Source organism: Mirounga angustirostris, unplaced genomic scaffold (assembly GCF_029215605.1).
Source record: "Mirounga angustirostris isolate CCGP_5_RB_7025 unplaced genomic scaffold, mMirAng1.0.hap1 SCAF_9, whole genome shotgun sequence".
NCBI classification, from domain to species: Eukaryota; Metazoa; Chordata; class Mammalia; order Carnivora; family Phocidae; genus Mirounga; species Mirounga angustirostris.
This window is the reverse complement of record NW_026991717.1, coordinates 143,674,829-143,690,010: the sequence shown is the minus strand read 5'-3', so window position 1 is coordinate 143,690,010 and position 15,182 is coordinate 143,674,829. Positions and strand designations below refer to the sequence as shown.

The following is a 15,182-nucleotide window of genomic DNA, read 5'->3' as shown; positions in this document are numbered from 1 at the left end:
GGCCACGCCTGCAGGAAGTGCGTCCGGGCGGGTCCCGGCGGCCCCCCCACCCCCGGTCCTCACCTTCGCCCGCTTCCCTCTCGGGCACTGCCGACTACCACCGCCACCTCCCAGGAGGCCCCGCCCCCGGCCCCCTTCAGCTCGGCCCGGTCTGGTCTCCGCAGGCCACTCTGCGGACGCCAGGTGGAGCGCCCTGCGGCCTTCAGAGTAAAGACCACATTCTTGACCCACCCGCCCAGCCCACCGGCCCTTCTCTCTGGGCCTTCCATCAGAAGCGCTTTTCTCCACCTGCGTCCTGACCCCCTCCGCCCGCAGGCGTCAGATCTCAGCACTCGTCCTGCATCTGCCCCACCTAGCTGCGAGCTACGCCAGAGCCCAGCCCCAGAACCGGTAGGAGGCGGGAGCCTCTACGACCTTGTTCAGCGCTGCTCCTCCCTGTGTACCCCGACTCCTCACTCTGGCACAACACCCCGCTGAATCTCCAAGCCCCCAGCCCCCACCCTCCCACTGTCCACTGAGAAACCCTGCCTCACCTTAGCACCATCTGTTCCTTCCCACCCGGTCCCTGCAGATGAACTCTGGCTCCCACCTCTTGGGGTTCTGTAAGTCAGCCAGTAACCTAGCCCCACCCTACAGGTGGCCCTTGAGACCCCTCAACAGACTGTCCAGCTCAGGCCTGCAGCAGGGCCGAGACCTGGGAGGGGTGGCCCTCTGCCAGGGCTGGAGTCTGAGTGGCCAGGGGAGGGAATGGGGAGGCCCTCACTGAGTGAGGCCCAGTCTGCAGGTGCTGCCAGAATTGACATGGAGGTTTCCAGAAAGCCCCCAACTATGCATGGCCCAGCCAGTCCTCCAATTCTCCATTTAGTGGCTGGCCACTCAGTACTGGGGTGGGGAGGAAGGTGGGGTGTCCAAGTGCATGCTCCAGTAGGAACGTGGCTGGCCTGGTCCATCAAGGCCGGTGGGTAATGGGGACAAGGGTGGGGCAGGAAGTGGAGAGAGCAGGCAAGGACTCCCCACCACAACTCCCCCAGAGCTCAAAAACGGAACCAGGGTGAGCACAGCTAATTCACCCCGTGGCCACCACCCACTGACTCTTAGGCCTCATGTTCCCGCTGACCTGTTGACCCTCCCTTGGGCCCATCCCAGAACCTCTGGAGAGCTGGGGCATTGGCGGGGCTGGGCACTGGAGAGCTGAGCCACATGGGGCCTTCCAGGGTGGCCAGCTGCCTGCCTTGTACAGGAAGCTTCAGCCTGAGGTGGCCCCCAGCACAGCACCCGGCCAGGGCGATGGGCAGCAAGGCCGGCTGCAGCAGGAAGAGCCAGTGGCCCTGGCAGGGCTTGGAGACAGAGCGGCCAGCTGCAGCTCCCCGCCACCATCCCCCTGTCAAGACACACACCCCTGCCCCCCACCTCCGCACACGCGGGCAGGGATTCTGAGTGTTCAGCTTTATTGAGGGCATGGGAGTCGACAGGGGTCGCCGGGTGCCTGGGGATAAGGCCTGCAATCAGCCTGGAAAGGCAGTGGCCCGGTGGGCAGCCAGGGACAGCGTTTCCATGACCTGCGCAGAGAGAGACAGAGACAGAGGTGAGTGCGGGCCCAGTGAGCAGTCAGACTGCACTCAGGCGTGGGGGGACCATCCCAAAGGCCTGATGGGCTGGGCTGGGGGAAATGTACCTGGGTTTATTTGAAAGTGTGACTCTCAGCTCCACCCCGCCCAAAACCTGCAGACAAAACGAGTAGGCAGGTTAGGGGTGGCCAGGGGCTGGGTGGGGGGCCAGGGCAGGGGCCGGGGAAGCATACCTTTAGGCCCGAACATGGAGGCATAGCAGGGGTGGTTGCAGTAAGGCTTGCCTTCATGCTGCAGAGAGAAGGGCCATGAGGGGCTGTCCGCCCTAACCCTGCGCCCCTGCTGCCCTCCAGGTCCCACCTACCTCAGCGTGGCCCCCTGACGTGAGCGTCTTTCCACATTTCTCACACTTCAGGCAAGGCCGATGCCAGTCCTTCCCCAGAGAGGTCACCCGCTCAGCTGCAGAGGCACAGACAGCAACCCCCGCCCCCCAGTATGAGACCCTGCTCTGGGGTCCCAGGGCACACCCACCTACTCACACACCAGCCTTCTCCAGTTGCCTCTGCCCTTGGTCTCACCCACGCCCGCCTGGTGGCCCACCCCGGGTCTCAGCCTTGTGCCCCGTCAGTAGGGAGGGGCACCTCCAGTCCCCTAGGCCAATCCCTCCAAACAAACGGGAGGGGGAGCTGGGTGGTACTGCAGGAGAAGGCCTCGAGGGCCAGGGGTGGGGGCCTGGGTGACCCGCCGCGGTGTAGGGGGTGGGGAGTGCAGGGCGCCCTTCTCAGGGGCGAAGGTGGGAGAGACACTTCCCACTTCCTCCCGCCTCTCCCCTGGGTGGGCCCCGGGGCGCGGGACAGGGAGGCTGCACCCGGTTCTCAGCGCTCCCGGGATCGCGCCCCGGGCGCCGGTTTCCGCGTCTGTTTCTACTTAGCGGTGGGAGGGGCGGCTAGAACGCAGCGTTTCTCCCTCTGCCGCGCGGTCCCCGCCCAGGGCACGCCGAGGGGGGACGGGAGAGCTGGGGAGTCCCAGCGACCGGGAGACCCAGAGAAGGGGGCACCCAGACAAGGCGAGACCCAGCGGGACCGAGAGGAAGAGACAGCGGGGCGGAGACACCGAATCAGCAGAGACAGAGGGCCATCCGACGCCGGGGGCCTGACCCGCACACCCAGGCGGTGGCCGGCAGGGCTGAGGTGTCGGCTCCCGGCACGCAGCCCCAGGGTCCCCCGGCGCGCCCGGCCCTCCGGAGAGGCCCGGCCGGGTCGTCCCTGGGCCGCGCTTCCTAGTGGGGGCGGGCGGGGCGGCGCGCTCCCGGCCGTGGGGGTGAGCTGGGGTAGGCGGGGAGCGCTCACCAAAGTACACCTCCTTGTCGCACTTGGGGCACTTAGGCATGGCGGCTGGAGGTCCGGCGGGAACGTCTGCGCAGGAACAGACAGGAGAGCTGGACTGGGTGGGTCCGGCGGGGTGCGCGCCTTTCAGGGACCCCAAGACCCCGCCCCTTTGAGACCCGCCCTTCGAGACCCGCCCCCTGAGCCCGAGATCTGGACCCAAGGACCTGGGCTCCAGGCCAATCAGCTAAGAAAGGTCCTCTGGTCCACCCCCACCTTCGGGCTGCACCCGGGCCTAGCCGACTACGGAGCGGGGGTGGGGTGGGATCGGGGGGCGTGTCCAGGGAGCGCGCGGGATCCGTGGGGATGCACTGAAGGGGCGGGGCTCCTCCGGGGGCTGCAGCCCCGCCACTCGCCTAAGGTCCAGGATCTAGGGAAGGGGCTCCCCAGCCCTAGCCCCAGCCCGCCGGCACGTGCCCGAGCCCCCAGTTATTTGGGAGCCAGGGAGGGGGCGAGTCACCGCTGAAATGCAAATAGATGCAAACCAGCGTTGGCGAACTTCTCCCCACACACTTTGACCCGACCCCGTCCCAGACAGAGAGTTGGGGACAAATTACCAGGGACGTCTCAGCCTGGTAGCCCCCCAAAACTCCCCGCCGGCCTTAAGCACACGCGGAGCCAGGAGGCCCGCCGCTCCCCAGTTCCCCATCCCCACGGGACATCCCGGGCTCTTCGAGCTCCCCACCCCCGCCGCTGCCTGGGAAGACCATTGGACAGCAGCCCGGGGAATTTAGAAGAGGGGACTCCGAGATGGGGCGTCCCCTCCCTCCGCGGTAACAGCGATCCGTACGGGGGCGGGGGGCTTTGCCGGGGATGGTGGACGCGGCCACGTCCAGGGCATCTCGTGTAGGGAGGACTCCTTATCTCTGCGGGAAGCGCCCCAGGGGGCACGGCGGGAGTGGTTCCTGTCCGCCGCCTAGGGCAAGTGGGGGCTGGTGACAGGTGGAGACAGTCCGACTCCACCCACCCCGGAAGTGGAGAGGGCCCAGGGGCCCGGTGGGGTCTCCCACCCTCCTTTTAGCCCAGGCCTGGGTGGGTGGAGTAGGGCATTGCTTCTCCGAACCGTCCTCCCTCCTGGTCACTGGCAGCCAGTCCACCTTCTCCCCCTCCGCTGGGGAGGGGCCATCCGCCCTCTCTGAGGACCCTTCACCTCCCGGCTCAGAGGCCCACACCCAGTTTCTTGGCTCCTGGGCGCCTACTCCGCTTCTCTTCCAGTCCAGGCCCCAGCGAATCTGCTCCTCCTCCCCTTCCTCCCCTTTGTCCGCGGTCCCTCCCTTCAGCTACCATCCTCCTCATCTCCCCATGACACACCCATCTCTCAAAACAAGACGTCTCAGAGCCTCTCCAGGCCCCATCTTCATGGAAGGTGCTGGAGACCATCCTCTAACAGGACCCAGGGGCTCCTGGCCTCCCCACAAAGGCACTCAGCCCTGACAGCACCCAGTGCCTCCAATCTCACCCTCCCTAAAGCCCACCTACCCCCCATAGGCCTCTTGCCTGGCACTGGGAGAGGGGAGGGAAACCATGGGTGCCCCCATCCCCCACACCCCAGTGGGGCCTGGCTTGGGGTGAGGGTGGCAGCCCCCGGGGTTTAAGGGCCAAACCCCCTGTGAGGATGGCACACCAGACCCCACACCCTCATGTCCTGCTCCTCACGCTTCCCTCCAGTCGCCCCCTGCTCCCCGGGACCCCCTTTCTGAGGCCACAGCTCTGCCCCCAGCTGGACTCCGCAAGCCCTGGGGTCTGCAAGGCTCGCACCGCATCCCAGAAACCCTCAGTGGCTGGCTGCCCATTGCCCTCAGGAGTGGGGGGTGCACCCCGTGCACGGTGGAACCCCAGACTCCCCCCCACGGACACTGGCCTGCTCCAGCCTTGAAGCCTCGACACTGTCATGTCTGTGCCCGGCGCTGGACCTCAGCATGGGTTCTGCAGGTAAGACCACCAGCCCAGCCTCCCCCACCATCCCCGCCAGTCCCTCGGTGTCTCCCTGGCCTGCGCCCGATGCTGCTGCAGACTGGTGGGGGTAACTGAGGTGGGTCCTGACTTCCCTCACCTCCTGGCTCCGGATCTGGAGAGAGGCAGAGCTGGTCAAGAGCAGGAGAGTGGCAGGCGAGGCAGAGGGACTCACAGAAGCACGGACACAGCAGGGGACAGAAGTGTAGACAGGCCAGAGAGGCAGGGGCCGCAGCAGGACGACAAGGGCCCTAGGCCCAAGACCACTGGTGAGGCAGGGGTGGGGGTGGGCTTCTGTCACAGTGGATCACGGGGCTCCGGCCACACTGGTCACACGTACCCCCTTGCAGCTTCCTGAGAAGGCTGCCCTGCAGGGGTGCGCTGGGCAGAGGCCTGGGCTCCAGGGCAGGGCTGCCTCCACCTCTAGCAGGATGCTGGACCACGCACAGGGTGCTGGCTGTGCCCGCGTGTGTCCTGCTGTCCGCGGACACGGCTGTGTATGAGTGCGTCTGTCTGGGTATCCCAGCTGCCTTGCCATGTTTCCCCGCCCAGCCCTCACCCCCAGCCCACCCACAGGCTCCAGGCAGGTGGGGCCGTGGACCAGCCCTGTCCGCTTCTCCACCCACCCCGTCCCAGGGATGCCCCCCGTCACTGTGACCGCAACCCCGCCCACCCTGGGGGAGCCCCCCCTTTGAAAACTGGGGTGATGAGGTTCTTGCCAGCTTTCCTTGTTGTTATTTCCCGTTGCCATGGTCACAGGGCTGCCGAGTGCGGGGTGGATGCCAAAGGGGGCCAAGGGCCATGTGACTGGCCCTCTGGTTGGTATACAGCACAGTTGTCCAGACACTCAGACACACTCTCACGCACACACACACTCACACTCGCTGTAACCCTCCCAAGTCGTCAGCCACAGACTGGCCTGCTCCTCCAATCCCCCCAAGCTCCCCACCCATCTTGCCTGCCTGTGAGGATGGGAACCCCTCAGTAGTGGCAGCCCCATCACCCCCCCGACTCTACGTCCAGGCGCACCCCCCTCTCAGGCTTGGCTGGGTACCAGTCGGGGCCCTGACAGCCTCCCTGGAGACCTGGGCCCCACCACGTGCAAGGCCTCCTACCCCCATCAGCTCACCTGGCTTGGATGCCCTGTGGGGGAGGACTGACTGAGGTCAACCTGAGAACCCCCAGGCCAGTTCAAGACCTAAATCTACCCTGCCCAGACTTCCACCCCTCGCCCTACTCTTCTGGGGGTGCGGTTGGCCTTTGTTCCCTGAACAAATGGAGGACACAGTGAGCCTCCTAACGTACCCCCCCTGCCCCCCAGTGCAACCAGCCCGCACAGGGGCTGTGTCTGGGGCCTGAGGGACAAAGTGGCCAGGACGGAGACGCCGAGCAACTCAGCTGCTTGCCCCAGGCTGCCTCTGTGCCCAGAAGGCCCCGCCTGGCACCAGGACAGCACGAGGGCACCCCAGGACCCCGAGACCTGGGGGAGGCAGCGGTGGTGTTCTGGGTACACCAACCGAGGCCACCTCTGTCTGCTCACCCTTCCCTCTGCACACCCCCATGCCCTTGCCTGTCCATGTACTGCCCAGGCCTGGCCGGGGACCCAGATGGCAACCAGGAGGGACCTGCCCTGCAGGACAATTACGGAGAGGGCCCAGAGGCAGCTCCCCAGCAGTGCTTGGGCTCCAGGCACCTGAGAGAACCAGTGAAGGCAGGGCCGGACCCCAGTGACCACTGAGGAATCCACCCGTGGGACCAGCCACCCACTGCCACTGGTAAAATTCTGCTGCTGGAGCTGGACAGCCCCTCCTGCACTCCCTCCCTCTGTGGTCTGGCCTCCTCCACCATCCTCCAAGCCCCCACCCAGTGCCCCGGCCTCCAGGCCCCTTCCTCAATGTGGACAAGCAGGGATGTGGACAGGTGTAAGGTTGTTCCCTCCTAAGGCTGAATGGCCAAATGCCCCGGGGCAACTGCTGGGCTCCCTCTCCAGTGTCCACCCCCTGCCCATCCCCCAGGCTCAGCTGAGTCATGGACACTCAGACATTCCCAGGGCCTATTTTCAGCCGCTTGTCCCCCGGGACCCCCTGTCTGCTCTGAGGTTCTGCCCCAGAGTGGGTCTGCACTTGCCCAGAAGGACTCTGCTCCTGTCCACCTGGGCCTCACCCAGAACAGGTGAGAGGGCAGTGCCCTCTTGGAAGCAGGAGTGGCTTGCAGACACAACCTTGCGCTCCCTCCGGCAGCCCTGCCTAGGGTCCACAGTCCAGCCAGATCGGGTGACCCCTCCTCTCCCTGAAGGCTGAGCCTTGTTCCAAGAATCTATGTCCTGGAGCCAAAGCCCATACAGAACTGCCTCAAATTCTGGCCTCACCAGCCCAGCAGCTGAGCCTTTTCATGGGCCCCGAGCCCCCTCCCCCCACTCCGGGAAGCCAGCCAAGCCCTGGGAAAACGGGCTGCCTGCACCTGGTTGTCCCGGTCCCATGCCAGTCTTCACCTGGCCCAGCCCCCAGCAGTCCACTGATTCCTTGACACTCAGCCCCCGGGACCACAGCCGGTGGCCGGTGAGCTGGTGCTTAGAACCAGGGACAGGAAGCAGTCCTGCCCCCTTCCATCAGTCCTAAAGAAATTCAGAGGGGCTAGCCTGAACTGGGTGGGGTCCTCAGGGAGCGTCCAGCTGGGGAAGGGCTGCTGAGGGCTGATGCTGGGGGTCACTGACCCAGGGGAACCTGGGCAGGGCCTGGAGGGAGCCAGGCTGGGAGTCCAGGACCCAGGAATCTGGGATCTGGACCTCAGGGAAGTGGGGGCAGAGGGAGGTGCAGGCAGAGCAGGCCCCACAGCAACTGGGGACACCAGCCAGGGCCACCCTGGCCCAGGTGAGAGGTGGAAGGCACACCACCTTGAAGGTGCCGGGCTTTCCCAGGCTGTAGAAGCCTGGACTGGTGGGAGGTGGGGTTCAGCTGGGGAGCAGGTCGGTGAAGCAGGCCTGGGCGCCATGAGCAGCCCTGGGCTTCTGAACGGGGAAGGAGGCTGTTAGATGGCATTTCAGGGCCGCCTCACTGGGTGGCACGGAATGGAGGGGTGGAGGTGGAGGCCGGGCGAGGGGCAGCGGCGAGGCGCGCGCCCGAGCACACAGGCCCATTCCCGCGACCCCTGCATCTTGCCGGAGCGTCGGGGGCTGCGGGCGTCGGAGGAGGCACCGGACTTGTCCGGGCGTCCTGGAGCCGGTGCCGCCGAGGAGGCCGCGGCAGCGCAGGGGCACGCGCTGTCCCACCGACACGCCTAGCGACGCGCGCCGGACCCAGGGGAGCGGCACCTCCCCGGTTTCCATGACAACCGCTGGGAAACAAACAAGGCGGCGCGTCATCCTCGGCCCGCAGGAAATGGGACGCGCCTTCCCCCGCCAGCCCCGGAGGCTGGGGCGCACTGTGTCCCGGGCGGGGCCGGGGCTCGTCTTCCCTGAGGCGATCCCTGCCCCTCACCCCCGCGCTGCCAAGCGGGATTTCACCCACAAGAGGCCGCGGTCGCTCCGGTTTTGGGGAAAGGGCACGCTGCCTGCCACGTCTCCTCCCCACATAGTTTCCACTGGAGGCTCCCGAGGGAGGGCCCGAGCTGTGCCCTTAGCAGCTCCCCACGCGGCAGGGGGCAGGAATTTCCCGTCCAACACCGCAGCGAGGGTGGGCAGCCTGTGCTCAGGAAGTCTGGAATCTCCCCCAGGTGTCCCCCCGACCAGGGAGTCAGGCCTGGCCAGAGGCGGCGGCCTTCAGCTGACCTTGCACCAAGTGCCCGTACCTGCCTGGGGTGGACGCTGGCTGCCCCTGGGGTACCTGCTCCAGTGTCCCCCCACACACACACCGCAGGCCACTTGCCCAGCACATTCTGGCTGCATTCCCAGGCTGGCCAGGTGGGAGGAGACACTCTGCCCACAGTGGGCACCTGGACTGGACTGCCTAGGAGGAAGGCGACCTGGAGCCAGCTGATCCGCCCCCAGGGACACGGATGGCTGTTCGCAGGACAATGCGAACCGCAATCAGCTCAGCTAGGTCTGAGCCAGTGGACTGGAGGGTGGGCCAGGGAGGGGCCTGTGCCAGGCTGGGGCACGGGGAGCTGGTCCTGGGGAGCAGGGTACATGGGCCCGGAAGGGCCAGGGCGGGTCCGCCTGGTTTCTGCCCCAGCGCCCGGAGTGGAAGAGAAGCTACGCCCTCTGGTGGGCTGTCCAGGAGCGGGCGGATAAAGGGAACAGACCGTGAGGAGGGGCTCCTGGCAGTTGCCAAGGGGTCCTGGTTCAAAGGGCAGAGCCGGGACTGCCTGGGGAGGCTGGGGGTGACTCCGTTATCACTGCAGACCCAGACACAGGGACACTGGTTGGGCGGAAGCACCTGAACAGGGGGCTCGAGCCTCACGTCCTGGCCCTCAGCTGCCGGTTCTGCCCCTTGGCCCCCACTAGTGCTAAGCAAGACCAGTCTCATCTGGCCGCTCCCCTCCCCCACCCGAGCCCACTGCACTTCCAGGCTCAGTCCTTGCCCCTGCCCACCCTGCCCAGCTCCCTGCACTCCCGAAGAGGACCCCTCCTCTGGCCCCCTGCCCCGTCCCCCACGTGCCAGGCCCTGGGCTCTTTCCCGAGGCTGACCCCTCCCTCGCCGTGGGTCTCTGATGGATCCAGGCGTCTCCTGGCAGTTCTGGGGACCAGGACCCCGAGCCCAGAGCGCTTGCCAAGCTCCCACCTCTACGTGGCCTGGTCCCTGTCTCAGCTGCCTGTCCCAACGCAGTGTTGGGGCCACAGCCCAAACCAGAGCTTCCCTGCCTCCCACCCACCCCCACCCACCTTGGGAACAGGACCCCACCCCCACCAGGTGTCAGGAGCATCTGGGGATGGCGCAAGGGATGCTGTCCGGGATTCACATCCACCCCACCACCAGAGACACAGCGCTCGGTCCCCCAATCCTCGAACCCTTTATTGACAGTCTCAGCAGGTTAGTGTGAGCCACGTGAGGGTGTCAGACAAGCGCTTGCAAGGCAGGGTGGGTGTGGGACGTGGGCGGCGGGCTCCTGGCAGGGACGCCCTCGGTCCGCCCGAGCAACACCGTGAAGAGCGTGGCTGTGGCCGTCACGGGCAGGGGAAGCAGAAAGAACACTGTGGGGCAGGCCTGGGGCAGCAGGAGGGGAGAGTGGGATGGCCGCCTCAGAGAGACCCACCCAGGGCCACGGAGACACACAAGGGACACAAGGGACACACGGGGACGCATGGGTCCATGCGGACACAGAGCCATGAGGACACAAAAGAGGATAAGGGGTGGGGGGGTACGAAGGCCAGAGAAACGGGGATGGGCAGGCCTGGTCTAGAGACAGCCCAGCGGGGTCTCCTCCCCCACAACACGCAGGCCCTGGGCTTGCGAGGCAGGATGAGCCGGGGAGGACGGCGGCAGCTAGCTGCTGTCCCCCACGGGGCCAGGCGGTGGGCTCCGGAGCAGGGGGCGGAGGGGCCCATGGCCTAGGGCTGAACTTTGCCCTCTGGGTCTCTGTCGTAGATGTAGCTGCCGACAGCTCCAGTGTTCACCCCTGCAGACAAAGGCGCAAGGTGGTGGGGTGCCGTGGGGGCAGGGCGCTCGAACCCCCGCCCTCCTGGCCACACTCACCCTTGGGTCCGAAGAGTATTCCATAGCAGGGCTTGTGGCAGTAGGGCTGGCCATCGTGCTGGGGGCAGAACGGGGACTGAGCGGGGACTCCAGTCCTCCCCCCCAGCCCCCCCCAGCCGCCTCCCCCCCGTCCACTCACCCGGTGGAGAGGGAGGGGCCTCGGAGCATCTGTGCACCCGCGGGCCCCCACTCTGGCCACCAGGGGGCAGCACCCACCCGCGGGTCGCACGCACGCACGCGCGCGCAGCCCTGCCGCCACCACCCCTCCTGGGCGCGGGCGCTCCCGCCCCTCACCTCCGCGTGCCCGCCTGGAGTGAGTGTCTTCCCACAGCGCTCACAGCGCAGGCACGGGCGGTGCCAGTCCTTGCCCAGGGAGGTCACCTTCTCGGCTGGGGGGGGGGAGAGATGGTGAAGCTGGGGACCCTCCCGGGCAGACCCCCCCCAGGGGCTGCTGCGGGCGGAGTCACTCACCAAAGTAGACCCTCTTGTTGCAGCGAGGACACATGTTGGGTTCCCCCGTGAACGTGGTGACGCTGGAGGCTGGGGGAAACACCGCGAGCGGCAGCCCGAGTCAGGGCAGGGCCGCCAGGACGCCCCTCCTCCCCCACACCGCGCCCAGCCCACCTTTGCTGGGCCCCTTGGGCGGACCGCCGGCCTTGCGCTCCTCGGCCCGGACCACAGGCACCTCGATGGGGCCAGTGACCTGAGGTCCTTCGGCGGAGGGCTTCTCATAGATGTAGGAGCCCGCGCCTCCGATGTTCACACCTGTGGGGAGCTAGACGCTGTGGTGGGGGGGAGGGGCAGCCGCCCCCAGCCCCCACACCCCATCCACCTTCTCAGAGAAGGGCCCTCCACAGCCCACTCTATAGGGTCAGGACCCCCCACCCCGAGGGTGCCAGCCAGCCGGGTAGATTCCTGGGAAGGGCATGGAGGATGCTAGAATTTCAAGGGTGGAAGGATTGTGGGGGAGGGTCGAGAGCGGGCAGGGGGAGTGTGGGTCCAGGATGCACGCTGGCCACCCCTCCTGGTGCCCTCCTGGTGCCAGTTCTCAGGCTGAGGAGGGGGACCAAGCTCACCTTTGGGTCCGAAGAGCGTGGCATAGCAGGGCTTGTGGCAGAACGGCTTCCCGTCGTGCTGGGCAGAGGAGCACCGAGTGAGGGCTGGCCCCCTGCCCACAGCCCCGCTCTCCGCCCCCAGCCCCAGGGGAGGGGGCTCACCTCGGCATGGCCCCCCGGGGTCAGCGTCTTGTTGCAGCGCTCACACTTGAGACAGAACTTGTGCCAATCCTTACCCAGAGAGCTCACCTTCTCAGCTGGGGGCAGGAGGGGAAGTCAGGGCCAGGGCCCAGAGCCCTCCCGTGGCAGCCGCCTCACCCCTCCTCCTTCCACCCCACACAGGAACCCCCAGCGCCCACCACACGCCCTCTGCCCCTCAGGGTCCCTGCTCTCCTGCTGGGTCTAGGTCACCCTCCCACCCCAAGGATCACTGCTGGAGCACCTGTTAGTCCTCTCGGCATCACACCTGGCCCTCCCTCAAACACCTGCTTCCCACTCACACACCTAGCCCTCCCTCACAGATTCCTGAACCCTCCTAATTGGGCCCTAAAGGAGTTGGCAGAGCCCGCCGCTAAGGGGAATGGGGGGCCCCCTGTGGGGGGGCTAAGGCCATCCCCTCCCACCCCATGGGATAGAAGGCCTACCTGTCTATATTCGGTTTCCTCGGGATAAGCCCTGAGAACCCCCACCCCACTGCCTCCAACTGCTAGGGGCCCAGTCACCACCCCCCCAGCCACCCCGCCCCCGCCCGCCGGCCTACTGGGCCACCTCCTAAAGGACGGAAGTGTGGGGGGCCTCCCCAGGAGAGCACGGCAGGAAAAGGGTGGTGGAGGAGAGGGCAGGAAGAAAGGCTGGAGCCAAGCCGGAATTCCGAAGGGAAGGGGTCTGAGCAGAAGCATCAGGGAGGAGGAGGTCAGGCAGGCTGGGCCCCTGCCACCCTGGCAGAGCCCCAAGAGGAGGCCAAGGACCAGCAGATATCTTCTGGTCCCCTCACAGAGAGGTTGCAAGCCGGGCTTCCCCGAGGGCCCCGGCAGAGCGGGCAGGAGGGTCTGGCCAGCTCACTCCCTGCCCCCAGAGGCTCATGGGTGCTGCTGCTGGTGGCCCAGGCTCCAGGCCCTGGGTGCTGGCTCCCCACGGCCCTGGCAGAACCTGCTGGGTCCAGCCAGGCCAGGGCCAGCCTCCAGGACCCAGCCCCCCACTCCCTTCCCAGAGGCAGCACAGGCTTAGATCCCCATGGCCACTCTACCCAAGGATGCTGGGACAGGCTGGTCAGCCACCCCTCCCGTGTCCGAGGCGGGCTTGGGTCCCCTGGCAGCCCCGCACCCTCCCCCAGGGCTCCTGCTGGCCAGCAGTAGCCATGGCAGCTGCAGCTCACGGTGGCCAGAGACGTGCTGCACTGGCCAGCTCTAGCATTCGGCCATGCGGGGGCAGGGGAAGGACCCTGAGACCCACTGGGTGGGGAGACAGCCGCACATTACCAGCCCAGTTGGGAAGAAAGAACTGATTGGGTCTATCGGCTTAGAAGGGAGCTGGTTCCCCACTGGGCTGCACCATTGTTAAGGACACAAAGGCAAGGCATTCTGAGGTCACTCTGGGGTGTCCTGGCCCAGGTTCCACTCTGCTGAAGGGTGTTGGCTGCTGTTGGGGGGTGGGGGGAAGAGGTGCCTGACTGGGGGATGGGCAGGATCCCAGCCCAAAGCCCCCCCCACCCCCCCTCCGCTAGCGCCTTCTGCCCAGGACAGAGAAGCCAGCCGTGTCTGAGCTGCCTTTGTTTTCTGCTGGGAGCCAGCTACCGCCCAAGCAGGCAGAAGCGTTTTCCGGGCTGTCCACAGGACTGTCGGCCCCAGCCCTGGAGAACCCTGAGCTGGCCTGGCTGGGGGCAGACTCATGGGCAGTGGGGCTGGCAGGAGGACCCTAGCGCTGTCCCCTCCCCTGAGACTTGCAGGGATGAGCCCCCTCTGGGATGGGGACCGAGGACTGGGCCAGCTCCTGGGGAGGCAGCCGGAAGCCCCTAGGCTCCCAGCCAGGCCAGAAGCACTCCAGGCCAAATCCGGTCCCTCCCCTCTGGGAACAGCAAACAACAGTCCACCTCCTTCTCTCTCCCATCAGCAGGGAAGCCAAGTGGCTTCCTTCACCTTGGCCTTTCCCCATTCCAGACCCTGACCACTGCTCCCACAGTGATCAGGGAAGGGTCCCCTGTCTGCCCCCACCCTTCTGACACTGTGTGTCCCTCTGTTGAGGGTGTTAGTGGGAGGATCAGGGGGCAAAGTCGGGAGAGGATCAGCCAAGAGAAGAGAGAGTGGCTGAGTAAGCCAGACAACCGGGTGCAAGCGCCAGGGAGTGGGTGAGCGCCAGGGGGTGCCGCATACCCAGGGGGCATATCAGCAGAGACCTGCTGCCCCCTCCAGTCCCGGGCTGCTGTGACCTTGAGGCAGGGGCGCTCGGCCACCTCGCTCCAGTGCCCTCTCACGCTTGTGGGGCCCCGCTTGTCATCCCACCCCACCCACAAGAAAGTCCTGGGGAAAACTCGCGCCAAGCAAGGGAGCACGTTGGGACACGCAGGAGTTAAGAGGCCAAGGTCGCCCCCGCATGGACTGAGTCCAGACAGAGCCCATATCTGGCCTGGCCCGGTGTGGGCAGAGGTCGAGTTGGAGGTTGGGGGGGGGGTCACTGCTCCCGGCCACGCTGTCCTCGCCACGTGTCCGCGGAGAAGGGCCGTGAAAAGCAGGAGCGCACGGGAGGCTCCCACAGCGTGAGTGCGCCCTGCCCGACACCGCCCCGCTCCACGCCTGCGAACCCCCAACCTGACCCCCGACCCGGCCTCATCCCGAGGACCGCGCACCCCCGCCCGGCCCCACCGGCCGCTGCGGGGTTCGGGCGTGGCTGCCCCCACCTCGTCCAGCTCCACCCTCCGGCCGCACCCGCGTGGACAGCGCGGCGGGCCGTGCTCGGGGCCGCGCATCCCGGGACCGCGCATCCCGGGGCGGGGCGCGAGGCTCTGCGGCCGGGGGCTGACGGCGGAGGGCGGTGGACGCTGGCCCGGCCCAGCACTCACCGAAGTACACGGTCTTGTCGCACTTGGGACACTTGGAGGCCATGGTCGGTGCGCCCGTCGACCCGCGCCCTCAGCCCGCGCCCGTCTCCGCGCCGCCGCCCCGCCCCGCCCGCCGGCTGCCCGCGCACCCATTGGCTCCGCGGCCGGGGCGGGGCCTCGGGAGCCCGCTCCCGGGGTCCGGCTGGGGGCGCCGCGGGGGCGGGGGCGCACCTGCCGGGGCCGCGAGGGTGGCCCGACCTGCCAGGCGCCCCGACGCCGGTGCCTCGCCCGTGTCCATGGCAACGTCGGAGCCGGGGCGGGCGGGGGTCTGTAGCCCCCACGGTTCCGGGGCATTCCTGGCTGTAAGGGCCTCGGCCCGGAAGGCCGGCCCCTGGACACGCAGACGGACGCCGGGCTTCGGCGCCCGGTCCCCACCCCTGGAGGACCCCACCTACCCCGCCGCGCGCTCCCCCACCCCGCCCCGCGTCCCTTTGTTGCTCGGTTTCTATGGCAACGGCCGCGCGGTGGGATCGGAGCCGGATTCCTGGCGGGTGCGG

General features: G+C 67.3%; 2 protein-coding genes across 4 annotated transcripts; both read right to left on the bottom strand.

Moving 5' to 3' along the window:
* Positions 1 to 1,431: 1,431 nt before the first annotated feature.
* Positions 1,432 to 3,077, bottom strand: CRIP1 (cysteine rich protein 1). Its single transcript, XM_045902053.3, has 5 exons — positions 2,918 to 3,077; positions 1,933 to 2,027; positions 1,802 to 1,859; positions 1,676 to 1,722; positions 1,432 to 1,559 (listed from the first exon to the last, which is right to left on the bottom strand). The coding sequence occupies exons 1-4, from the start codon at positions 2,955 to 2,957 to the stop codon at positions 1,682 to 1,684; spliced, it is 234 nt and encodes a 77-aa protein (XP_045758009.1). The 5' UTR covers positions 2,958 to 3,077; the 3' UTR covers positions 1,432 to 1,559; positions 1,676 to 1,681.
* A 6,753-nt stretch (positions 3,078 to 9,830) lies between these two features.
* On the bottom strand, positions 9,831 to 14,938 carry CRIP2 (cysteine rich protein 2). Of its 3 annotated transcripts, none has more exons than XM_064571731.1 (8): positions 14,857 to 14,938; positions 11,754 to 11,848; positions 11,613 to 11,670; positions 11,161 to 11,301; positions 11,008 to 11,076; positions 10,831 to 10,925; positions 10,537 to 10,594; positions 9,831 to 10,459 (listed from the first exon to the last, which is right to left on the bottom strand). In XM_064571731.1, the coding sequence occupies exons 1-8, from the start codon at positions 14,921 to 14,923 to the stop codon at positions 10,392 to 10,394; spliced, it is 651 nt and encodes a 216-aa protein (XP_064427801.1). In that variant the 5' UTR covers positions 14,924 to 14,938; the 3' UTR covers positions 9,831 to 10,391. The 3 variants fall into 3 exon arrangements, with proteins under 3 accessions (XP_064427801.1, XP_064427802.1, XP_045757624.1); XM_064571732.1 differs by lacking the exon at positions 14,857 to 14,938 and adding an exon at positions 14,647 to 14,780 and having other exon boundaries at positions 10,537 to 10,612; XM_045901668.3 differs by lacking the exon at positions 14,857 to 14,938 and adding an exon at positions 14,647 to 14,779.
* Between the last annotated feature and the right edge of the window lie 244 nt (positions 14,939 to 15,182).